We start from the raw sequence: 26541 nt of genomic DNA, 5'->3' as shown, positions 1-26541 counted from the left end.
AGTACAGAGATAATACACACAGTGATGTCACAGTACAGGGATAATACACACAGTGATGTCACAGTACAGGGATACTACACACAGCGATGTCACAGTACAGGATAATACACACAGCAATGTCACAGTACAGGGATAATACACACAGTGATGTCACAGTACAGAGATAATACACACAGTGATGTCACAGTACAGGGATAATACACACAGCAATGTCACAGTACAGAGATAATACACACAGTGATGTCACAGTACAGGGATAATACACGCAGTAATGTCACAGTACAGAGATAATACACACAGTGATGTCACAGTACAGAGATAATACACACAGTGATGTCACAGTACAGGGATAATACACACAGCAATGTCACAGTACAGAGATAATACACACAGTGATGTCACAGTACAGGGATAATACACACAGTAATGTCACAGTACAGGGATAATACACGCAGTAATGTCACAGTACAGGGATAATACACACAGTGATGTCACAGTACAGGGATAATACACACAGTGATGTCACAGTACAGGGATAATACACACAGTAATGTCACAGTACAGGGATAATACACGCAGTAATGTCACAGTACAGGGATAATACACAATGATGTCACAGTAAAGGAATAATATACACAGTGATGTCACAGTACAGGGATAATACACACAGTGATGTCACAGTACAGGGATAATACACTCAGTGATGTCACAGTACAGGGATAACACACACAGTGATGTCACAGTACAGAGATAATACACACAGTGATGTCACAGTACAGGGATAATACACACAGCGATGTCACAGTACAGGGATAATACACACAGTGATGTCACAGTACAGAGATAATACACACAGTGATGTCACAGTACAGGGATAATACACACAGCGATGTCACAGTACAGGGATAATACACACAGTGATGTCACGGTACAGAGATAATACACACAGTGATGTCACAGTACAGGGATAATACACACAGTGATGTCACAGTACAGAGATAATACACACAGTGATGTCACAGTACAGAGATAATACGCACAGTGATGTCACAGTACAGAGATAATACACACAGTGATGTCACAGTACAGGGATAATACACACAGTGATGTCACAGTACAGACATAGTACTGGAAGAACAAGCATAGAAGGTCACAATAATAATTCTTTATGTATATAGTGCACACAGATTACACAGCGCTGCACAGAACTTGTCAAATCAGTCCCTGTCCCAAATGGGGCTCACAATCTAATAACCTACCAAAGCTAACACTTTGCAGATGTTGACCCTGGGACTTGAACCCAGGACCCCAGCACTGTAAGGCTGAAATGCTAACCACTGAGTCACCGTGCATCATGGCAGCAAGATATAGGAAACAAATCTTGTTATTAAATGGGATTTGCAGTCAGATGTGTCCCATCACCTGGATAATGCAGAAATTGCGTCAAACCTGTTTTAGGCCACATTTAGTTTTTCACCCACATCCTGCAATGTGTTCACAGCAGAAAGGAGAATGTTCCATAGTGAGCCCCATTGCTGCTCATCATACCTGCTTCTCCTACAGTTACACTGACCAGCAGGAGTCACTGTTTAATAAGGATGTGATGTGTGCAGGATTGTGATGTTACCACCAGAGGTCACTGTTACTATAAACCATGCTGGTGTCTGCAGTTGCACAGTGTGACGGCTAGGTGGCGCTGTCTCATGGAGTTTGGGTTTTTTTTTAACTTTTGTTTTATTTGAGCAACAAAAGCCTTGTGTTCTCCTGAAATACTCTGTGCTGCTGTGGTCCCTTCTTCTTTCTATTATGACGCTGCACCTGTTGCTGTCCTCACTATCATCATCACATGTGAGCACTATCACTCCTGAAACACTCTGTGCTGACAGTTCTCCTTCTCTACTCTGTGACATACAGAAGTTACATGGACCCAATCATCCCACATTCTGCAGGACAAGTCAGAATTTTTGGGGTCTCTCTTATCTGTGATATTATTTAGCCCTGTTCTTGGTTGTTGCTGGCATTTTTGTCATACCTATCAACCGTTCCAGATTCAGTGGGATAGTACAGGTTTTCCAGTGCTGTCCCACCATTGCGAGTGGTTGGGAGAATGTCCCGGTGTCCCCCATTGTCCTGCCTCCTGGTCCCAGTCCCACTAGAGATGCAGAGTAGCCGAGGCATCAGGACCAGGAGGCAGGATCAGCTCCTACTGCTCTTTTGCAGAGATGTTTGGAGGTAGCTCCTCCCCTGATCTGACAGGGGGCAACAATATGAGGGAGGATGGGGGACAGGGGACAACAATATGAGGGGAACGGATGGCAGGGGCATCATTGGGAAGGGGAGGAAGAGAAGGGCCACAATATAAGGGAAGGGAACAGGAGTACAGAAAGTTAGGGCTTTATAAGTTTGGGAAGATAATTAAAAGTGTGTGGGGGGTGATATATATCTCCATAGGGGGTTGACCAAAGGAAGTGGATATTATACGATGTGGGGGCCATTAAGGTTGATATTATTTGGTTGGGGTGGAGCAAGAGGCGAGACAAAGGGCGTGGTTTAGGGAAAGGGGAGGGGATCTTTGTTCCTCTTTCTTTAGCCCAAAAGTTGGGAGGTATAAATAGTAATAACCACCCTAACCGCGTAACTTTAGGTGCCAAATCTACAACCCACAAGATGGGACAACAAGACCACATCACACCAAAGGGAAGAAAGTAGAAATATTATCCCAAGTATAAAGTCCCAGGAAAACTCTACAATACAAACCAAATAAGAATAAACTGATATATTTTCCATAATTTAATGAACAAAATATTGGGGATAAAATAAAAATACTTTTAAGTGTAATTGCCATCCAGATCTGCCACAACCAACATGGCCGCCGGGATTCCCCCTCCCGCCTCAAGCGACAATACCTGCCTCGCAAATAGCATGCGCGGAGCGGCGCCGGCTGATGACGCCATCGCTTTGCTCTGCCACGTCTCTCCTGGGCAGCTGCGGAGAGTAAAGGGAAGCAGAAAGCTGGGGAGACCGAGGCTGCAGGAAGAGGGGTGTCCCGCTCCCCTGCAACCCTCCCCCAAGACGTGCACCCTGCATGGGCTCGACATGCGGCAGACAGCCCCGCGCTCCGCACCCGCTGCTACTGATGACTGAGCCGCTGCCCCTCCATGTGTGAGTACCTGCCCGCACCTACACTCAGGTGTCACCACAGGTGCAGACTACAACTCCCAGCATGCCCGGCCAGGTGGACACTGCCACGGAATGCTGGGAGTTGTAGTTCCCCAACAGCTGGACGGTGCAGAACACATCCATACACCTGGTATATGCCCATTACATGCTGGGAGTTGTAGTTCTACTATCGCCAGTGCAGGAGAAGCATCTGCTGTGGGCGTAATGGGAGTTGTAGTTCTACTATCTCTATTGCAGGTGAAGCATCTGCTGTGGGAATGCTGGGAGTTGTTGTTCTACTGTCGCCAGTGCAGGAGAAGCATCTGCTGTGGGCGTGATGGGAGTTGTAGTTCTACTATCACCAGTGCGGGAGAAGCATCTGCTGTGGGCATGCTGGGAGTTGTAGTTCTACTATCTCCAGTGCGGGAGAAACATCTGCTGTGGGCATGCTGGGAGTTGTAGTTCTACTATCTCCAGTGCGGGAGAAACATCTGCTGTGGGCATGCTGGGAGTTGTAGTTCTACTATCGCCAGTGCGGGAGAAGCATCTGCTGTGGGTATGCTGGGAGTTGTAGTTTTGCACAGGGTATCCAGGTAGGGAACTAGTGAGTGCAGGATGGGAGTTGTAATTGTACTGTGATACACATCCCTCTTATAGATATATACACACTGGATCATTACAGAACATTCTGGACACCGATACATTGTAACAAACTGTCAGCAGAGAGATGTGTTCTGCTGTGATGTGTTTAACTCTACTTTGTATCTTGGATAGATCTGTAACAAACCCCCAGCTGTGAGCAGTATAAGGTCCTTATTGCTTCCTTGTTGGCAAGAAGAATGTCCCCATTCATGTTACCTGCACTGACACATTGCAACGAAGCCTCAGGACAACCGAGAGATGTGAGCTGCTGATCTAATCTATTCACATAAGACTTGGATTAAGCTGCAACAAACCCTCAGCAGTGAACAGTATCAGGTCCTTATTCCCCTCTTGTTGGAAAGAAGAATGTCCCCAGTCATGTTACCCGCACCGACACATTGCAACGAAGCTGCAGGACAGCCGAGAGCTGCTGATGTGTTTAATTTACGGCTTGAACTGCAACAAACCCTCCGCTGTGATCAGGTCCCTATCGTCTCCGTTCACTGACAGAAAGCAGATTTATATATTACATTGCACAATCTCCTCCCTACAAGAGATGCCACCCAGCTTTCCTCCAGCCCTGCATGTCATTTGCTGGACATTTGTTGTATGTGTGTCAGTCCATACTGCGGTTCTCGCATTAGATTCATGAAGCGGGAGGCTGGTGCTTATTGATGCTGTGAGCTCCATTCATCCCCAGTCATCAGTTTTAGACACATCCCCCTCTGAGATGTACAACTCCCATCATTGTCCCTTGTAATGCTGCTATGGTGTCAGTCTATACTGCGGTTCTTTCATTCTATTCGTGGAGCCTGTGCTCAGCAGCGCGGTCGCTTTCCCTCCTCGGTGGTTTGGATGTATCTAAGCCTCCCCTCTAGGCTCTCGCAGTGTGTGGGGGCAATGCTGGGGGTTGTAGTGCCGCAGCGCCCGCTCCTGTTCTGTAGCTTTTTCCTCATTAATCTCGTATCTTTGGACGTGCAGAGATTTGTTGCTTCTGGCATCTTCCTGCCCACGCTCAGCGCCGCCGCTCTCTGCAGGATGAGCCCCCGGGGGCAGAATATTGAGTTACAGATTGTATTCTGAGAAGTCTGGTGTGTGCAGCTCTGGTGGTGACTAGAGGACGACCAAAGGGGCCTGTCATTGCAGTGGACATCCCCTTTAAGTGCTCTTAACTGATGGATTTGGCTGTGTGCTTCCTGTGCTCCGGGGTGCCCTTACCCATGGCGCCATGCCCGGTGCGCCAGGTAAATAAACCTTGACCCCCTGTTGGTCACATGACCTCCTGTGGAGGGGTGAGGAGACAGTCCACCAAAAACATAATCATTTTTTTTCCCTGTCAGTCATCACTGCAGTTCTTGAATTCTATTCATGAACCAGGAAGCGCAGGATGAGCACCTGCATGGAGAATTTTTTTTCATCTAAAAAGAATGAATATTGTTACATGTTTGTATCGTAGCTGCAAAAGCTGTATCCAACTGTCAACAGGTGTGAAACTCCGCCCCTTTGTGTGTGGGGGTGTGGCCTCTGCTATGTAGTAGGAAAGTGACCCGGAGCCAATTTGTAAATCCTCGAAAGCAGACGGTTCGTGGTTTGCTAAGATTTCACAAGATGCGATTATCCGGCAGTAATTATCTGTAAGACACAGAACACTGATGTCTAGAGAGTCCTGGCGCTCTGATTAGAGTGTAAGCGAGACACCTCCTGACCAAAATTATTACTATCTGTCCAGACACTCAACAACAGTGTGAGACCTGCCTGCTGATGGTTTCCAGGTCATAACATTATAATGAATGGAGGCCGAAAACAGAGAGCTCCCCCTAGTGGTGCAAAAATTCACCTTCAGATTGTTAGTGACATTTTCCACCCATTATATCTCTGTCCTATAGCGCAATTATTTCTCTTCTGGGCGAAGCGTCACAATATTTATCTTGGGAGTCATTTGTGATATCAAGTATTTACCTCTCCCCAAGACTAAGGAGAAAACTATCAGATTATGTGTGATATCCTGTCCTCTGATTGGATATTATTACTAATGTAGGTTTACCCAGAGCTGCACTCACTATTCTGCTGCTGGTGCAGTCACTGTGTACATACATGACATTACTTATCCTGCACTGATCCTGAGTTACCTCCTGTATTATACTCCAGAGCTGCACTCACTATTCTGCTGCTGGTGCAGTCGCTGTGTACATACATGACATTACTTATCCTGTACTGATCCTGAGTTACATCCAGTATTATACTCCAGAGCTGCACTCACTATTCTGCTGCTGGTGCAGTCACTGTGTACATACATGACATTACTTATCCTGTACTGATCCTGAGTTACATCCTGTATTATACTCCAGAGCTGCACTCACTATTCTGCTGCTGGTGCACTCACTGTGTACATACATGACATTACTTATCCTGTACTGATCCTGCGTTACATCCTGTATTATACTCCAGAGCTGCACTCACTATTCTGCTGCTGGTGTAGTCACTGTGTACATACATGACATTACTTATCCTGCACTGATCCTGAGTTACCTCCTGTATTATACCCCAGAGCTGCACTCACTATTCTGCTGCTGGTGCAGTCACTGTGTACATACATGACATTACTTATCCTGTACTGATCCTGAGTTACATCCTGTACTATACCCCAGAGCTGCACTCACTATTCTGCTGCTGGTGCAGTCTCTGTGTACATACATGACATTACTTATCCTGTACTGATCCTGAGTTACATCCTGTATTATACCCCAGAGCTGCACTCACTATTCTGCTGCTGGTGCAGTCACTGTGTACATACATGACATTACTTATCCTGTACTGATCCTGCGTTACATCCTGTATTATACCCCAGAGCTGCACTCACTATTCTGCTGCTGGTGCAGTCACTGTGTACATACATGACATTACTTATCCTGTACTGATCCTGAGTTACATCCTGTATTATACCCCAGAGCTGCACTCACTATTCTGCTGCTGGTGCAGTCACTGTGTACATACATGACATTACTTATCCTGTACTGATCCTGAGTTACATCCTGTATTATACTCCAGAGCTGCACTCACTATTCTGCTGCTGGTGCAGTCACTGTGTACATACATGACATTACTTAACCTGTACTGATCCTGAGTTACATCCTGTATTATACCCCAGAGCTGCACTCACTATTCTGCTGCTGGTGCAGTCACTGTGTACATACATGACATTACTTATCCTGTACTGATCTTGAGTTACATCCTGTATTATACTGCAGAGCTGCACTCACTATTCTGCTGCTGGTGCAGTCACTGTGTACATACATGACATTACTTATCCTGTACTGATCCTGAGTTACATCCTGTATTATACCCCAGAGCTGCACTCACTATTCTGCTGCTGGTGCAGTCACTGTGTACATACATGACATTACTTATCCTGTACTGATCCTGAGTTACATCCTGTATTATACTCCAGAGCTGCACTCACTATTCTGCTGCTGGTGCAGTCACTGTGTACATACATGACATTACGTATCCTGTACTGATCCTGAGTTACATCCTGTATTATACTCCAGAGCTGCACTCACTATTCTGCTGCTGGTGCAGTCACTGTGTACATACATGACATTACGTATCCTGTACTGATCCTGAGTTACATCCTGTATTATACTCCAGAGCTGCACTCACTATTCTGCTGCTGGTGCAGTCACTGTGTACATACATGACATTACTTATCCTGTACTGATCCTGAGTTACATCCTGTATTATACTCCAGAGCTGCACTCACTATTCTGCTGCTGGTGCAGTCACTGTGTACATACATGACATTACGTATCCTGTACTGATCCTGAGTTACATCCTGTATTATACTCCAGAGCTGCACTCACTATTCTGCTGCTGGTGCAGTCACTGTGTACATACATGACATTACATATCCTGTACTGATCCTGAGTTACATCCTGTATTATACTCCAGAGCTGCACTCACTATTCTGCTGCTGGTGCAGTCACTGTGTACATACATGACATTACGTATCCTGTACTGATCCTGAGTTACATCCTGTATTATACTCCAGAGCTGCACTCACTATTCTGCTGCTGGTGCAGTCACTGTGTACATACATGACATTACTTATCCTGTACTGATCCTGAGTTACATCCTGTATTATACCCCAGAGCTGCACTCACTATTCTGCTGCTGGTGCAGTCACTGTGTACATACATGACATTACTTATCCTGTACTGATCCTGAGTTACATCCTGTATTATACTCCAGAGCTGCACTCACTATTCTGCTGCTGGTGCAGTCACTGTGTACATACATGACATTACTTATCCTGTACTGATCCTGAGTTACATCCTGTATTATACCCCAGAGCTGCACTCACTATTCTGCTGCTGGTGCAGTCACTGTGTACATACATGACATTACTTATCCTGTACTGATCTTGAGTTACATCCTGTATTATACTGCAGAGCTGCACTCACTATTCTGCTGCTGGTGCAGTCACTGTGTACATACATGACATTACTTATCCTGTACTGATCCTGAGTTACATCCTGTATTATACCCCAGAGCTGCACTCACTATTCTGCTGCTGGTGCAGTCACTGTGTACATACATGACATTACTTATCCTGTACTGATCCTGAGTTACATCCTGTATTATACTGCAGAGCTGCACTCACTATTCTGCTGCTGGTGCAGTCACTGTGTACATACATGACATTACTTATCCTGTACTGATCCTGAGTTACATCCTGTATTATACCCCAGAGCTGCACTCACTATTCTGCTGCTGGTGCAGTCACTGTGTACATACATGACATTACTTATCCTGTACTGATCCTGAGTTACATCCTGTATTATACCCCAGAGCTGCACTCACTATTCTGCTGCTGGTGCAGTCACTGTGTACATACATGACATTACTTATCCTGTACTGATCCTGAGTTACATCCTGTATTATACCCCAGAGCTGCACTCACTATTCTGCTGTTGGTGCAGTCACTGTGTACATACATGACATTACTTATCCTGTACTGATCCTGAGTTACATCCTGTATTATACCCCAGAGCTGCACTCACTATTCTGCTGCTGTCGGAGGCATTTGGTTGATGGACCTGCAGGTCTAAGAGGGAGCTCTTCTATATCTGATGTCTTGCACATATCTGTACATTGATAGACATGTACATACTATCTTTACCCTGTTACTGAGCTCCTAGTCTCTGGCTTATTATAGAGCTGGAGTGTTATAATTTAGGGGGGGGGGGGGTTGTTATCAGTTTTTCCCTTCATCTTATCTAGTAACTGACTTCTCACCAATTTTTGTAAATTCTCTTTCATTGTTCCTGACCTGTGACCTCTCTCGGTCCTCTGTAGATACTTTCTATCTCCTGACCCTATAGACCCACAGGTTCTCCCTCTGGTAATTCCTTTGTTGCAGACATAGAGAAGTCTTGGGTTGAGCTGAGGACGTCCTGTGGTTCTGGTTCTGATACTTTGTGGTTCCAGCACAGCGTCTGCCCGATCCTCTCCGGGAAGTGCAGGGCGATGGATTCTGCAGTCCTCCTGCCAAGAACATAAAGCAGGAGTTGACCACTGACCCCATGATGTACAGCCGTCGTCTGAGTCTGGAAACGCTTGGCTAGATTTAAAGGGATAGCGTCAATTTGGTTACATTTATCCATGTTAAAGGGATCCATCAGCAGGTGTGACCCATCAGACTGCAGCTGCAATTATGTATTGTCCCTGGAGAGATGTGTAATCAGACCTTTGTGTATGGTGTTAGTAGCAGCAGGACTGTGATATATGGATTTATATTCTAGGATTGTAGCTTCTCCAAGCGCACTGAGGGTGTGTCCTCACACTGCTGTGCTCTGTGCTCTCTGCAGCCAGGGTTATTTATTGTCCCCAAGGAGATGTGTAATCAGACCTCACACTGCTGTGCTCTGTGCTCTCTGCAGCCAGTGTTATGTATTGTCCCTGGAGAGATGTGTAATCAGACCTCACACTGCTGTGCTCTGTGCTCTCTGCAGCCAGTGTTATGTATTGTCCCTGGAGAGATGTGTAATCAGACCTCACACTGCTGTGCTCTGTGCTTTCTGCAGCCAGTGTTATGTATTGTCCCTGGAGAGATGTGTAATCAGACCTCACACTGCTGTGCTCTGTGCTCTCTGCAGCCAGTGTTATTTATTGTCCCTAGGGAGATGTGTAATCAGACCTCACACTGCTGTGCTCTGTGCTCTCTGCAGCCAGTGTTATTTATTGTCCCTAGGGAGATGTGTAATCAGACCTCACACTGCTGTGCTCTGCGCTCTCTGCAGCCAGGGTTATGTATTGTCCCTGGAAAGATGTGTAATCATACCTCACACTGCTTTGCTCTGTGCTCTCTGCAGCCAGTGTTATGTATTGTCCCTGGAGAGATGTGTAATCAGACCTCACACTGCTGTGCTCTCTGCACTCAGTGTTGGGTATTGTCCCTGGAGAGATGTGTAAACGGACCTTTTGAGAAGGTTGTTAGTAGCAGCAGGACTGTGAAATGGTTTTATATTCCAGGATTTTGCAGTACTCTTCTGCGTATTCCGCTCTGATGTCTTTAGGGATTGTATAAACGCTGATTATTGTTGATACATAATAAGATGTGGGGTGTTCTGAGAAGTTATCTCTGACGTCAAAGGCCGAAGGGACGGAGCTCTTTGGGGAATGATGATGTCACTTCCTGCCTTGACAGTAAAGCGTCTCTTTACTGCTGTGAAGAACTGGTGGGGGCGGGGCTAGTATAATGCGGAGTTATTTGAATGGAAATGATGAAGAGTTTGTATGTTCTCTCTGTGTTTGCATGGGTTTCCTCTGGGTCCTCCGGTTTCCTCCCACACTCCAAAATATACTAATCCTAATAACTAATCCCATGTTGTTTCTGTCCCTGCAGAGCTGAATCTTCCCGCTCGCTGTGTTGTATGTGTCGGACTGGCGCTGACTGTTGGATGTGTACCGGTACCTTGTCATGCCCGGCGGAAGAAGGGGTCCAAGCCGGCAGCAACTGAGCCGATCCGCTTTGCCCTCACTGCAGACTCTGGTTGGCGGCACGTGTGGCAATGGCACAGGGTTAAGAAACAGGTGAGAACCCGAAGTGTCCCAAAACCTACAGACCTCCATACACCAGGGACACTCCCCTCGTGCCAGGGACACTCCCCTCGTGTAGGAACTGAAAGCTGCACCGGGGAGGACATGTGACACCACGAAATCGAAACTCATTCAGAAGCTGGAATTTCCCAATTTCACATTTTTGGCCTTGGTAAACGTTGGAGGACGTTGGCCCGGGTAGGGGGAGGGGGGCGTCAATGTCATCACATTGTGACTTGAGAAAATATTTTTATGGAGAAATCAAGGATCATCTAACGAGAATGGCGCCACCTAATGGACGTAAAATTGTTAGAAAAACACAACCTGTTTGCAATGTGATAAACGTTCGGATAAGTTGAACTTCTCTAGACTTTATCCACACTCGGTAATCGGCTATCGGTGTCTACAGCCGATCACAGAGTTCTTTTTCCCAGCAGCGGCCACTACAGGTTAAGTGTGGTATTACATCCTGACCATGCACAAGCCTATGGGGCCCAATAGAAAGGAGATGATGTTATAGGTGTAAGTGTAAAGTTCTCTTACACTTACATCGGGGGATCTGATCGCCTCTTTGTCTCTCATTTAGGAATGGCAGCGCTGTTGGCCTCTCCGCCCCTCCGATAACCGCCCTGATCACCCCCGAGCCGGTGCGTCACTGCCGCATCCCTGATCTGCCGCTGGACGGGAGTCTTCTCTTCGAGTTCCTCTTCTTCATCTACCTTCTGGTGTCGCTCTTCATCCAGTACATAAACATCTATAAGACGGTTTGGTGGTATCCGTACAATCACCCGGCCTCCTGCACCTCTCTGGTGAGTCGCATCATTATACCATGTATGGAGCAGATCTGCAACCTGTGTCTATACAGCGGAGGGTTTGTTACATTAGTATCTACATTCCTCTCAATCAGAGCTATGGTGCTGTGATAAAATGGGATTCTCCACACTGCAGCTTCTCCTCTCCTCCCTGCACCGCACACTGCAGCTTCTCCTCTCCTCCCTGCACCGCACACTGCAGCTTCTCCTCTCCTCCCTGCACCGCACACTGCAGCTTCTCCTCTCCTCCCTGTACCGCACACTGCAGCTTCTCCTCTCCTCCCTGCTCCACACACTGCAGCTTCTCCTCTCCTCCTCCCTGCACCCTGCAGCTTCTCCTCTCCTCCCTGCACCGCACACTGCAGCTTCTCCTCTCCTCCCTGCACCGCACACTGCAGCTTCTCCTCTCCTCCCTGCACCGCACACTGCAGCTTCTCCTCTCCTCCCTGCACCGCACACTGCAGCTTCTCCTCTCCTCCCTGCGCCGCAACACTGCAGCTTCTCCTCTCCTCCCTGCGCCGCAACACTGCAGCTTCTCCTCTCCTCCCTGCGCCGCAACACTGCAGCTTCTCCTCTCCTCCCTGCGCCGCAACACTGCAGCTTCTCCTCTCCTCCCTGCGCCGCAACACTGCAGCTTCTCCTCTCCTCCCTGCGCCGCAACACTGCAGCTTCTCCTCTCCTCCCTGCGCCGCAACACTGCAGCTTCTCCTCTCCTCCCTGCGCCGCAACACTGCAGCTTCTCCTCTCCTCCCTGCGCCGCAACACTGCAGCTTCTCCTCTCCTCCCTGCGCCGCAACACTGCAGCTTCTCCTCTCCTCCCTGCGCCGCAACACTGCAGCTTCTCCTCTCCTCCCTGCGCCGCAACACTGCAGCTTCTCCTCTCCTCCCTGCGCCGCAACACTGCAGCTTCTCCTCTCCTCCCTGCGCCGCAACACTGCAGCTTCTCCTCTCCTCCCTGCGCCGCAACACTGCAGCTTCTCCTCTCCTCCCTGCGCCGCAACACTGCAGCTTCTCCTCTCCTCCCTGCGCCGCAACACTGCAGCTTCTCCTCTCCTCCCTGCGCCGCAACACTGCAGCTTCTCCTCTCCTCCCTGCGCCGCAACACTGCAGCTTCTCCTCTCCTCCCTGCGCCGCAACACTGCAGCTTCTCCTCTCCTCCCTGCGCCGCACACTGCAGCTTCTCCTCTCCTCCCTGCGCCGCACACTGCAGCTTCTCCTCTCCTCCCTGCGCCGCAACACTGCAGCTTCTCCTCTCCTCCCTGCGCCGCAACACTGCAGCTTCTCCTCTCCTCCCCTGCGCCTCTCAACTCTGTGTCCTGTGCTGGTTGTATGTGGCTGCACCAGGACATTACTGCTGACAAGTACTTACCTCTCCTTGGTCCTCTCTTCTCTGTATCCTGACTCCGCTGCATACAACCAGTGTTTAGAGTCGGGACACAGAGCGGAGCGGCAGGAGAGGGCCCGGGGGCAGTGAGGACTTCTGAGCTGCACTCACCGCTCCCCGTCCTCCTGCACCAATGATCTGCCATCAGTTACGGAGGAGCTCATTGGACTCTTACTGTCAGCAGGTTTCGGCTTCATGTGGTCTGTCAGCGCAGCTTGTGCATCCTCCTCTAGGCTTTTAGATGAAATGAATGTGGCTGCACTTTATGTACATGCTCAGTAGTGATGCTCCTGCACTACAGAGCAGAGGCATAAGACACTGGGAAGGATAAATGCAGTTATCTCAGCCCCTGCCGGAGGGACCAGGAGTCTGAGTCTGTGACCATTTTGGTGGAGGAGTTAAGGAAATTGAGGAATCTGAGTTCGAGTCTAACTTCTCCGCCGTGCAGACAATCCTGCGCTGATACATTGTAACGGGAGATAGATTTCCTTCTCTTATGGTAACTCGCAAAGGATTGTACAGACTGGATACAATTGTAGCAAACCCTCAGCTGTGAGAATCTTTCACGGTCACCTTAGTGTTGCACACGTCTTGCATTTATGGTCCACTTAAATGACACCAAACCCTTTTTCTTGCAGAACTTCCACCTCATTGACTATCACCTGGCAGCTTTCATCACAGTAATGTTGGCCCGGCGCCTGGTCTGGGCCCTCATTTCACAGGTAGGTGCTCTTCCCTTAGTCTGGGTGGGTGGCCTGTACCAATGTATATAGCGATGACTTTTGGATATCCCTAGTGTGAGCCCCCTTCAGAGAACATCTTTCTCGGGCATCATGCAGTACCACTCTCTGCCTGTAGGGGCCCTGCGGTGAAAATAATCACTTTACTATTTCTTGGCCTTTTCTTTTTTAGAAAAGCTGGGTGATGGTACACGGCATCATACAGCACCAATGGGAATATCCGGAATAGGAGTATTTTATGCTTAATATTCTGGAGCTCTAAACCCTGTGATAAAGATTTAGAGGGATTGTCCATAATTAGCATTCCATGGAGTTATGTGTTGTATTGCATCTCAATTTTATCTACATGAAGCAGAGTTGTAGTACCAGACACTTCCTACGGACATGTGCGGCGCTGTTTCCCTAAAATCCTCAGAATGGATATTGATTGGACGGTAAAGGCTCCTTGGTGGTGACCTGTGACCTCTTATCTCTCCATCAGGCTTCTCAGGTAGGATCGGCATCCATGGTCCAGTATGGCGCTCTGATCACCGCCCGCCTGGTCCTGCTCACGCTCTGCGGGTGGGTTTTCTGCTGGACCCTTGTCAACTTGTTCCGCAACCATTCGGTTCTGAACCTGCTCTTCCTGGGCTACCCGTAAGTGTCAACTGAAGGTCGCATTAACCTCTTCCCACCCAATCATGCATATACAGTGAAACCTTTGCACATGGCTGCCCCCTTTTAGAAGGTCAACCTCCCTAAATGACCGATTTCGAGGAGTTCATCCACACCATGTGACAGCCTTCGTGTCCACCATCTTTGTACACCCATAAGATCATAGAAGGGACAAGGTTTAATAGTACAAAGAATTTATAACAATGTTATAACCATTGATAGTCGTGGCTTAAATGTATAAAAATCCATCAAAAAGATCCCTAATATCAGACTGTTTGGGGTCTGACACCCAGGCTCCCCCAAGTTTAGCTGCTTTCAAAGAGATCTGCATAGGAAGTAGATGGCGCCGTTCTATGTGTAGTGGCCAGACAAGGTTACTGCATTTGAATGGCAGTGAAGTTGCAGCGACTCAGTACAGCCACAACACAGAGAACGGCGCTGTCTGCTTCCTGTCTTATTCTGTGCAAGGGAGGGCTTAGTGCAGGACCCCCCAACAATCTGATACTGACATCCACCTGGATAGTTCTGTATTTGTAGTCCTGGAAAATCCTTTTAAGTATGAAGCTTCTTATTGCATCTTATTATAAAAATGAATTTGCGTAAAAAATGAAGATAAAAATATAAACAAATATAAAGAACTTTAAAAAACACAATATATACATTTTTTTAACCTTAAATAAAAAAAAAAACAACTTGTCACATAGTTTCCTGTATTGTGTGTACGGGCCGCCTCTTGGTGTCAGACTACAGGCAGCCACTGTGTAGTCTGCTCCGCCCCCTTTCTTTATAATCCTGTGGACGGCCCCTAGGGGGAGCTCTATGAGAGTAGTCGTCTGCCGCCTGTATGGATGTGATGGAGTGTTTGTCGCCCCCTGCAGGTTCGGTGTTTATGTACCTCTCTGCTGCTTTCACCAAGACAACCGATCGCAGCCTCTGCCCACAGACTGCGGATACCTGGTGCAGGACTCGCTGGTGGAGGACGGTGCTAATGGCGTGGCCAGCCTCGTCAGACCCAAAGACTTCCTCTCCCTCCTGCGCGACTCCCTGAGGGAGCAGTTCCACTCGCCCCCCTCCATCCCCTCTCACAGCTGCCCGCTGTCTCCGGACCTCATACGCAATGAAGTGGAGTGCCTCAAGGCCGACTTCAACCGCAGGATCAAGGAAGTTCTCTTCAACTCCTTATTCAGTGCCTACTACGTGGCCTTTCTGCCGCTGTGCTTCGTCAAAGTAAGTTCCTAAAAACTTTCCCTTTTGCTCTTTTCCCATCATTCTTGACCACTTCTTCTCTAAACCCCACCAAAGCTGCACCAAGAAGCCTCATCAGGGCCCCAGCTGTCATTGGGTTGTGTCGTGGAGCCGCAGCAATAAAGTGAAGCTGCGTTGCAGTGCTGAACACAACCTGCGGACAGTTGTGGTGCTGTTAGATGCGTTGTAGAGAAGGTGGAGTTGCCCCTTAAGCCTGTGTCTTGTGTTGCAGAGCACTCAGTATTACGACATGCGCTGGTCGTGTGAGCACCTCATCATGGTGTGGATTAACGCCTTCGTCATGTTGACCACTCAGCTGCTGCCGCCCAGATACTGCGACTTGCTGCACAGGTCTGCGTCGCATCTCGGTCGCTGGCAGAAATTAGAACCGGGGTCGTACAGCAACGCACCGCAACATATGTGAGTGCTCCGCCGTGGGGTGTGCTCCGCCATGGGCTGGGGGCAGGGAAGGGGGAGTTCCCTCTGCGGCCAAGTGGGTGGGATGGGGTTGTCCCCTCCGTGTTGCGTGTGGTGGTGGCGGATGTCCCCTCTGTGTGGAGGATTTGGGGATTTTTCCCTCTGAGTTCCATTGTGGGAAGGGGTGGGGGTGTCCCCTGTGTCTGTGTGTTTGTAGGTTATCCCCTCTGTGCGCCCATCCATGGTAGTGGGGGGGGGTCCCCTCTGTGCGCCCATCCATGGTAGTGGGGGGGGGGGGGTCCCCTCTGTGTGCCCGTGTTGTGGTGTGGGGAGGTCCCCTCTGTGTTGCCCGTGTTGTGGTACGGGGAGGTCCCCTCTGTGTTGCCCGTGTTGTGGTGTGGGGAGGTTCCCTCTGTGGTGCCCGTGTTGTGGTGCGGGGAGGTCCCCTCTGTGTTGCCCGTGTTGTGGGGCAGGGGGGAGGTCCCCTCTGTGGTGCCCGTGTTGTGGGGCAGGGGGGAAGTCCCCTCTGTGTTGCCCGTGTTGTGGGGCAGGGGGGAGGTCCCCTCTGTGTTGCCCGTGTTGTGGGGCAGGGGGGAGGTCCCCTCTGTGTTGCCCGTGTTGTGGGGCAGGGGGGAGGTCCCCTCTGTGTTGCCCGTGTTGTGGGGCAGGGGGGAGGTCCCCTCTGTGTTGCCCGTGTTGTGGGGCAGGGGGGAGGTCCCCTCTGTGTTGCCCGTGTTGTGGGGCAGGGGGGAGGTCCCCTCTGTGTTGCCCGTGTTGTGGGGCAGGGGGGAGGTCCCCTCTGTGTTGCCCGTGTTGTGGGGCAGGGGGGAGGTCCCCTCTGTGTTGCCCGTGTTGTGGGGCAGGGGGGAGGTCCCCTCTGTGTTGCCCGTGTTGTGGGGCAGGGGGGAGGTCCCCTCTGTGTTGCCCGTGTTGTGGGGCAGGGGGGAGGTCCCCTCTGTGTTGCCCGTGTTGTGGGGCAGGGGGGAGGTCCCCTCTGTGTTGCCCGTGTTGTGGGGCAGGGGGGAGGTCCCCTCTGTGTTGCCCGTGTTGTGGGGCAGGGGGGAGGTCCCCTCTGTGTTGCCCGTGTTGTGGGGCAGGGGGGAGGTCCCCTCTGTGTTGCCCGTGTTGTGGGGCAGGGGGGAGGTCCCCTCTGTGTTGCCCGTGTTGTGGGGCAGGGGGGAGGTCCCCTCTGTGTTGCCCGTGTTGTGGGGCAGGGGGGAGGTCCCCTCTGTGTTGCCCGTGTTGTGGGGCAGGGGGGAGGTCCCCTCTGTGTTGCCCGTGTTGTGGGGCAGGGGGGAGGTCCCCTCTGTGTTGCCCGTGTTGTGGGGCAGGGGGGAGGTCCCCTCTGTGTTGCCCGTGTTGTGGGGCAGGGGGGAGGTCCCCTCTGTGTTGCCCGTGTTGTGGGGCAGGGGGGAGGTCCCCTCTGTGTTGCCCGTGTTGTGGGGCAGGGGGGAGGTCCCCTCTGTGTTGCCCGTGTTGTGGGGCAGGGGGGAGGTCCCCTCTGTGTTGCCCGTGTTGTGGGGCAGGGGGGAGGTCCCCTCTGTGTTGCCCGTGTTGTGGGGCAGGGGGGAGGTCCCCTCTGTGTTGCCCGTGTTGTGGGGCAGGGGGGAGGTCCCCTCTGTGTTGCCCGTGTTGTGGGGCAGGGGGGAGGTCCCCTCTGTGTTGCCCGCTGTCTCTGACCCATTCCCCCCTCCTCTCTCCTCAGTTGGTCGGATAACACGGTGTGGCCGCAGGGCGTCCTGGTACGACACAGTCGGACGTTATACAAAGCGGTGGGGCCGTACAATGTGGCGGTGCCGTCAGACGTGTCGCACGCCCGGTTTTATGTGAGTAAATCCCGATTATTATTGATTATTCAGCTGAAGATTTTCCATCATATATTATATATATTATATCTCTGCACATTTCAGGCCGCAAAGTCCTAGAAGTTCTGATTATGTAGAAATACAGACGCCGGAGGCTCTTTACGTCTCCAATTCACTGGGGGCGGGTCCTCACACTGCTGTGCTTTCCTTTGTGAGCCCCTCCCTCTCCTCTGAGTAACTGCTGTATCATTCACCCAGAAACCTGCGGGTGCAGAGAGCTAAGAGCACAGCAGTGTGAGGACACACCCCCAGTGCACTGGAGATGCTGCCGATCCCATGAGGCGCTCCTGCTCCCTCAGCGATCACATGACCTGCAATGATGATGTCACTGCTGATGCATCACCTCTCTGGCTCATGTGACCTCTTGGACCAGTGATTGGTCACAGCTGTCACATGATCCTCACCAGTTTCATTCCTGCCAGGGAGCAGGGTCTGTGGCGCTAGAGTTGTGTTACCGTGTCTTTACAATTCCCTTTATGTGAAATCTCACCCATCTATTAAAAAAATAATCTCCTACAAAGTTGTGTAACAATGAGCAGAGAAGAGACATTTTTGTCTGAGATGAGTCAAGAGACCTCTAACTTCAGTTTCCTAGCACCTAAAAACATGCTGCTGGTGTCATGTTAAAGATAAGAATCTCATCTTTCAGAGAGCATCAGGCTGGGGATACAGACAGAAAAAGGAAGGAATTTTATCTGCAGTTCACATTTCCAACACAATGTAAGTGCCTCTACCTCTGTGTAGATCACAGAACCAAAATCCTGATGCGATCTGAAAGATGAGATTCTTATCGCTAATATGACACTAGCATGTTTCTAGGTGCTTCTGTGTGACTCTACCACTGCAGCCTCTAAACATGACTCGTCTCGGCCAAAAAGGACTCCATAGCAATTGAAGACTTGCTGTCAGCTTGTGGTTCTGTGATCTGCACCATCTGACGTTCAGGCAGTTGTACATACAAAAAGGAAGGAACTGGATCTTTATCTGCAGGTCACACTTTTAAAATTATACTAATGAGCGTGAGGGTCTCTGGTGGGAGTTACCAGATCTCCTCCATGGTGTAGATTCACCACCTGTTACAATGAGCGGAGCATGTCTCCCCCTCCTGCATTTCCTGCTTCTGCTAGATTAAACATGCAGAGGGAGGAGGGAGACTTGTTGCTCATTGTAACAGCCTGTGAATCTGAAGCATGGAATATCTCTGCTAACGTTCCCCCCTGTTGTAGCTCGTTGGCATAATTGTAAAAGTCTGTTTTAGAGGTAAGGAGGCCTTGACTGAAGAGAAAAATACCCCAACTGGTAATCTTGGATCTATGAGTGTCCCTGGTTTATCATGATGGATTTTAAGGGTAAATAAGAATTTCACCTTTTAAATTGCACCAGGCTTGGGGTTCTGTGAGCTACATACTGTAGTTTTATTTTATACGACACCAGCTGCAGGTTTCTAGATGCTATTGAACTAAACCTCTTAAAAGTGACTCATCTCAGGCAAAATATGACTCCTCTCTGCTCTTTGTCACGCGACTTTGAACTTTTTTTTTTTTTTTTTTTTAATAGGTAAATGGGTGAGACTTCACTTTAGAGGGGATTCTAGAAAGGACATTTCATCCCCCACTGAGGGGCTAATAGTTTAATGGGGTGAAATCTGTTGAAGGGGTCCGGGGGTCATTCTAGTTATTGATTTGTCGTCTTCCCTCTTGTCTCCGGCAGTTCCTGTTCCACCGGCCGTTACGACTCCTGAATGTCCTGGTGGTTCTGGAGGGCGTCCTGGTGATGTACCAGCTGTACTCACTGCTCCGCGCCGAGAAGTGGAACCACACCTTGTCCATGGCGCTCGTCCTCTTCTGCAACTACTACGTCCTGTTCAAGCTCCTCCGGGACAGGATAGTATTGGGGAAGGCGTATTCCCACCCCCTCAACAGCTACGGACTCAAACCCCACTGACCCCTCCCCCCCGAGCAGCTCGGAGGGGGGTCAGAGGTCAACCTCGAGGAGGACGAGAGGAGCGAATAAGGGGAAACAAAAAATATCAGAAAAAATATTTTCATACACTTCTATTTTTTTTCTGCCGATGTTTATAAATATTTAAGATATTTTATATTTTGTATACAAATTTTTTTTTTTTTTCTTTTTTTTTTGTGTTCACTCGTCGGGAAGAAGTTGTCACCGGGGGGGAGGAAAAAAAAAAACAACCAAAAATCAAAACCCGCAGGAATTCTCTATAGACGTGCATGTCCCAAAGAGAGCAGGAGCGCTGCCATGTATTATGTGGGGCACAGCGCCCCCCCGGAGGCCCCTCCCCCCACTCTTCAGTGCCACTCGCCTGTGTTATCGCAGAGCTTAATAGTATTGAAAAGAAAATAATAATAATAAAAAAGAAAAAATTTCATTTTCAGATATGTGTCGTGTTCTATGGGGGAAGGGAGCTGGTTAAAGGGTTAATTATAGCTAAATTTACAGTCTCTCTGTCACAGGACCCCACAAAGGAGACCTAATAATTAATATGTGCACGCAAGGCACCCCCGTAATAATGATGAGGGGAGTAGTCCACAGTATTTTCTGCCACAGGAAACATCTGGTTGTATAAGTGAAGGGTTCGTTATTAATAACAATGTATCCGTCTATAGTGATGGGGTGCAGTACCTGAGGACAAGCACTAGGTGGGGCTGTTGTCATGGATTAGCCGGCAGCTGTTAGTTACATCAGAGAGAGGACACACAGCAAGGGGTTAATGAGCAATTACCTGGAGGGGGCGGAGCTGCAGACTGAGAAGCTTCTGTATCTACATTAATGGATGGAACAAGAGTCTCCGTATACAAATCATATACAACCAACACAATGCCCCAGGATAGAAACCACAGATATTACTAGTACAGAAGCAAATACCTGCAATATACTCAGAGCTGCACTCACTATTCTGCTGCTGGTGCAGTCACTTTGTACATACATGACATTACTTATCCTGTATTATACTCCAGAGCTGCACTCACTATTCTGCTGCTGGTGCAGTCACTGTGTACATACATGACATTACTTATCCTGTACTGATCCTGAGTTACATCCTGTATTATACCCCAGAGCTGCACTCACTATTCTGCTGCTGGAGCAGTCACTGTGTACATACATGACATTACTTATCCTGTATTATACTCCAGAGCTGCACTCACTATTCTGCTGCTGGTGCAGTCACTGTGTACATACATGACATTACTTATCCTGTACTGATCCTGAATTACATCCTGTATTATACTCCAGAGCTGCATTCACTGTTCTGCTGCTGGTGGAGTCACTGTGTACATACATGACATTACTTATCCTGTACTGATCCTGAGTTACATCCTGTATTATACTCCAGAGCTGCTCTCACTATTCTGCTGCTGGTGGAGATGCACCAAATGTCATCATTCCTCCATTTCTGAATGAAGAAATGTGTTGAGTTCTCAAACTACCCACTAGGTGGCGTGTCATGCACACAATGGATTAGTCATAGGCACATTCCCAGGCATAGGTGTCACTTTGGTTTCTGCTTGTGCTTCTGAGATAGCATGTGCAGCATCAGACTACACAGGGTTCAATTGTAGTCTGTTGCCATAGAGACATAGGTCTGCATAGGAGATATAATGTATATGCACAATGATAAAGATTTATTGTAAAGACTATTTCTAAATCTGCTTCATGATTTCACATGATGCTTGGAAATAATAATGTCCACACTGACCCCTGATGGCTATGATGTCAGGACACACAGGACATGGCAGCTCGCTGTGTATGGGGGTGTAGTCACAGAGGGGTCAGAGCGCCCATGCTGACCCCTGACCACTGCTGGCTATGATAGAAAGGTGTTAGGACACACAGGACATGGCCGCTCGCTGTGTATGGGGGGTGTAGTCACAGAGAGGTCAGAGCACCCATGCTGACCCCTGACCACTGCTGGCTATGATAGAAAGGTGTCAGGACGCACAGGACATGGCAGCTCGCTGTGTATGGGGGGGTGTAGTCACAGAGAGGTCAGAGCACCCATGCTGACCCCTGACCACTGCTGGCTATGATAGAAAGGTGTCAGGACACAGGACATGGCAGCTCGCTGTGTATGGGGGTGTAGTCACAGAGGGGTCAGAGCGCCCATGCTGACCCCTGACCACTGCTGGCTATGATAGAAAGGTGTCAGGACACAGGACATGGCAGCTCGCTGTGTATGGGGGGGTGTAGTCACAGAGAGGTCAGAGCACCCATGCTGACCCCTGACCACTGCTGGCTATGATAGAAAGGTGTCAGGACACAGGACATGGCAGCTCGCTGTGTATGGGGGTGTAGTCACAGAGGGGTCAGAGCGCCCATGCTGACCCCTGACCACTGCTGGCTATGATAGAAAGGTGTTAGGACACACAGGACATGGCCGCTCGCTGTGTATGGGGGTGTAGTCACAGAGGGGTCAGAGCGCCCATGCTGACCCCTGACCACTGCTGGCTATGATAGAAAGGTGTCAGGACACACAGGACATGGCAGCTCGCTGTGTATGGGGGGTGTAGTCACAGAGAGGTCAGAGCGCCCATGCTGACCCCTGACCACTGCTGGCTATGATAGAAAGATGTCAGGACACAGGACATGGCAGCTCGCTGTGTATGGGGGGTGTAGTCACAGAGGGGTCAGAGCGCCCATGCTGACCCCTGACCACTGCTGGCTATGATAGAAAGGTGTCAGGACACACAGGACATGGCAGCTCGCTGTGTATGGGGGATGTAGTCACAGAGAGGTCAGAGCACCCATGCTGACCCCTGACCACTGCTGGCTATGATAGAAAGGTGTCAGGACACAGGACATGGCAGCTCGCTGTGTATGGGGGGTGTAGTCACAGAGGGGTCAGAGCACCCATGCTGACCCCTGACCACTGCTGGCTATGATAGAAAGGTGTCAGGACACACAGGACATGGCAGCTCGCTGTGTATGGGGGGTGTAGTCACAGAGAGGTCAGAGCACCCATGCTGACCCCTGACCACTGCTGGCTATGATAGAAAGGTGTCAGGACACAGGACATGGCAGCTCGCTGTGTATGGGGGGTGTAGTCACAGAGGGGTCAGAGCGCCCATGCTGACCCCTGACCACTGCTGGCTATGATAGAAAGGTGTCAGGACACACAGGACATGGCAGCTCGCTGTGTATGGGAGGTGTAGTCACAGAGGGGTCAGAGCGCCCATGCTGACCCCTGACCACTGCTGGCTATGATAGAAAGGTGTCAGGACACACAGGACATGGCAGCTTTTGGAGATATATGGGAGGGATAGGTTTTCGGCTCTGTACAGTATGACGGCTTCCAGGCCAGGGGCAGGAGGTGGAGGGGTGCAGGCGGCAGCACTTCGGGTGATCTCATACTTGGTCCTGGACATTCTCCACATTCCAGCAGGTGAAATATGTGGGAGATACCACATCTTACTCTAGGAGAGGGGGGGCTTCTTCCCTAATAGTAGGGATCACACATCAGGAAGAGGATACCACGGCCGGGTGCACTCCCCCGCCCCGCACACGACACATTGACACCGAATCAGTTTTTCAAAATAACTTTATTCCAGTATAATTAACTGTAAAAAATACAGAAAATATAAATTTTAACAATTGCATTGATATGAAATCCACACGATGCGGAGACCCCCGGGCAGGGGATGGAGCCCTCAATGAATACTGGGAGAGGGGGAAGGCGCTGGAGACCCCTCGGGTCCTTGCATCGTACAGCGGACAACATCTGAACGCAATTCAAAGCATGAAAATAATAATTAAAAAAAAAAAAATTCCAGTTTACAAAATCGGTAAAGAAAAATATATGGAAAATAAACGAAACTGAAGGGCGGCGGTCACAGGACGTGGGAATGTTATAAGGTATCCATGGCCTCTGGTGCCGGGGGTGCGTGTCCCGTCTCTGCTCAAGTGAAGGGCGGGACACACAATAGATGTCGCCTTCTTACGTATATGGGGGACTCCCACCTCCCTCCTGGGAGTAAGATCTGCAGTGACACATGCACTCCCAGCCGGGCCGAGGGTGCATGTGTACAGTATGCAGGATAGTCCACCAGCCCTTGTGACCGGAGACTCGGGATTATCGTCCTCCTCTCCGCGTCTACGAGGATGTACGGACACAGCGTCTCATTTTCACAGATACAAATAGGGTCAATTTAGGCTTTGACCTTGTGACCTCTCGCAGCACGAAGAAGAAATTTACACGAGTTCTTTGTGTCCGAAAGACACATGGAAAGTTTTGGCAGCTGACGCAGAAATTAAGAAAAAAAAAACCTGCTAACAAACGATCACCGGCTGATAACTGCGAAACACAACATCGAAAACAATCCGATAGGAAAGAAACCAGACAGCTTTATACACTAATTACACAACAGAGCGGAGGATCCGGGACAGGAAGGGTTATCTTAGTGTTATAGGGAACCTGGCAGCAGGTGGGATCATAGACTGCAGCCAGTGCTATGTATTGTCCCTGGAGAGATGTGTAATCAGACCTCACACTGCTGTGCTCTGTGCTCTCTGCAGCCAGTGTTATGTACTGTCCCTGGAGAGATGTGTAATCAGACCTTACACTGCTGTGCTCTGTGCTCTCTGCAGCCAGTGTTATGTATTGTCCCTGGAGAGATGTGCAATCAGACCTCACACTGCTGTGCTCTGTGCTCTCTGCAGCCAGTGTTATGTATTGTCCCTGGAGAGATGTGTAATCAGACCTCACAGTGCTGTGCTCTGTGCTCTCTGCAGCCAGTGTTATGTATTGTCCCTGGGGAGATGTGTAATCAGACCTCACACTGCTGTGCTCTGTGCTCTCTGCAGCCAGTGCTATGTATTGTCCCTGGAGAGACGTGTAATCAGACCTCACACTGCTGTGCCCTGTGCTCTCTGCAGCCCGTGTTATGTATAGTCCCTGGAGAGATGTGTAATCAGACCTCACACTGCTGTGCTCTGTGCTCTCTGCAGCCAGTGTTATGTATTGTCCCTGGAGAGATGTATAACACTGGCTGCAGAGAGCACAGAGCACAGCAGTGTGAGGTCTGATTACACATCTCTCCAGGGACAATACATAACACTGGCTGCAGAGAGCACAGAGCACAGCAGTGTGAGGTCTGATTACATATCTCTCCAGGGACAATACATAACACTGGCTGCAGAGAGCACAGAGCACAGCAGTGTGAGGCCTGATTACACATCTCTCCAGGGACAATACATAACACTGGCTGCAGAGAGCACAGAGCACAGCAGTGTGAGGTCTGATTACACATCTCTCCAGGGATGATATATAACACTGGCTGCAGAGAGCACAGAGCACAGCAGTGTGAGGTCTAACACCACATCACTGCAGGGGCAGCACATAACACCGGCTGCAGTCTCTATGGTCTCACCTCTGGACAGTTAGTTCCCTTTGCTCAAACCATGACTTGCACCCTCTGCGCACTGGGGATGTGTTTCTGGCTCTGAAGGTTTTACACTCAGGGATTTTCCTATCACACCCCCCCCCTTCTCCCCCCATTCTTTACCTTCAGACCCCAATAAGATCTTCACCTTTTACAAAACACTTTTTTTAGTATTCGACCATTTTTCCTTTTCCAGTTTTTTAAAACTTTTTTGTTTTTTTAAATATATTATAAAAAAATATGGAGACAACACGCTGAGTCATGCGGCTCTGTTCTCAGGGTGACGTTAAATAAAGTATTTACACAAAAAAAAAAAAAAGTCCATGATTCTAGTGTTCTCAAGGTTAATGCTGATTCCAGTTCTATCAGGAAGGTTTATACTCCAGTCACAACCAGAGCTGCGTTCAAACATCGAGCAAGTCTCTGCCCACGTCTCGCAGATTTGGATGTGACCGGAGCACAACCTACGTGTAAACTGGAAATAAAACAATTGTGTCATGATTTTAGCTTTTGTCATAATTAAGGCTCAGCAGGAGGAGGGTTAATAGTGCCTGCGGTTCTTGTACGTTTTTGGCAGTGCTTTTTTTTTTTTTTCTTTCTATAACCTATTATATGATTGGCCACTAGATGTCAGCAGAGGGACACCGCAAAATGTAACCTCGCTTTACAGCCTGTTGTAAAACTAGTTATAGCAGAGGATTAATGCTAGAAGGACCCATAGACCCGGGGGCTAGTGATGCATCAGGAAGGCAAAATGGCACACGCAAGGGGGGGGGGGGATTAAGGGGGTGGAGCTATTTGGGGCTGGACTAGTGATGTCACAGGTGATGTAAATTATCATACAAAATAAATTACTATGAAATGAATGGAAGCAAAACAAAAAATTAGGCTTTTAGGATCTCAAAATGTGAGTGATATTTGGGTAGGGGGGGGGGAGGGGGGCTCTGCATTCTTCATGTATTGCCAGAGGATTTCCTTACACAGATGTAGCAGAGCTGAGGTGTGTATGTGCCTCTTATAACTTATTCATAGAATTGTAGAAGGAATAACAGAGGGACACGTTGGGCGCCCAATAAGTGGCAGTAGATCTGTAATGGCAGCCAGGAGGAGTAACAGAGGGGTAACTGG

General features: G+C 49.2%; 1 protein-coding gene across 1 annotated transcript; it reads left to right on the top strand.

Annotated features, from left to right (window-relative positions):
* The first annotated feature begins 2918 nt into the window (after positions 1–2918).
* Positions 2919–20386, top strand: TMEM39A (transmembrane protein 39A). The gene is made up of 9 exons (XM_072138904.1): positions 2919–3162; positions 10706–10893; positions 11486–11708; positions 13734–13817; positions 14317–14471; positions 15368–15716; positions 15967–16154; positions 17857–17977; positions 19727–20386. Exons 2-9 carry the CDS (start codon positions 10781–10783, stop codon positions 19958–19960), a joined length of 1467 nt encoding a protein of 488 aa, XP_071995005.1. The 5' UTR covers positions 2919–3162; positions 10706–10780; the 3' UTR covers positions 19961–20386.
* Positions 20387–26541: the final 6155 nt, after the last annotated feature.

Source organism: Engystomops pustulosus, chromosome 2 (assembly GCF_040894005.1).
Source record: "Engystomops pustulosus chromosome 2, aEngPut4.maternal, whole genome shotgun sequence".
Taxonomy (NCBI): Eukaryota; Metazoa; Chordata; class Amphibia; order Anura; family Leptodactylidae; genus Engystomops; species Engystomops pustulosus.
This window is presented reverse-complemented; position numbering and strand designations above follow the sequence as displayed.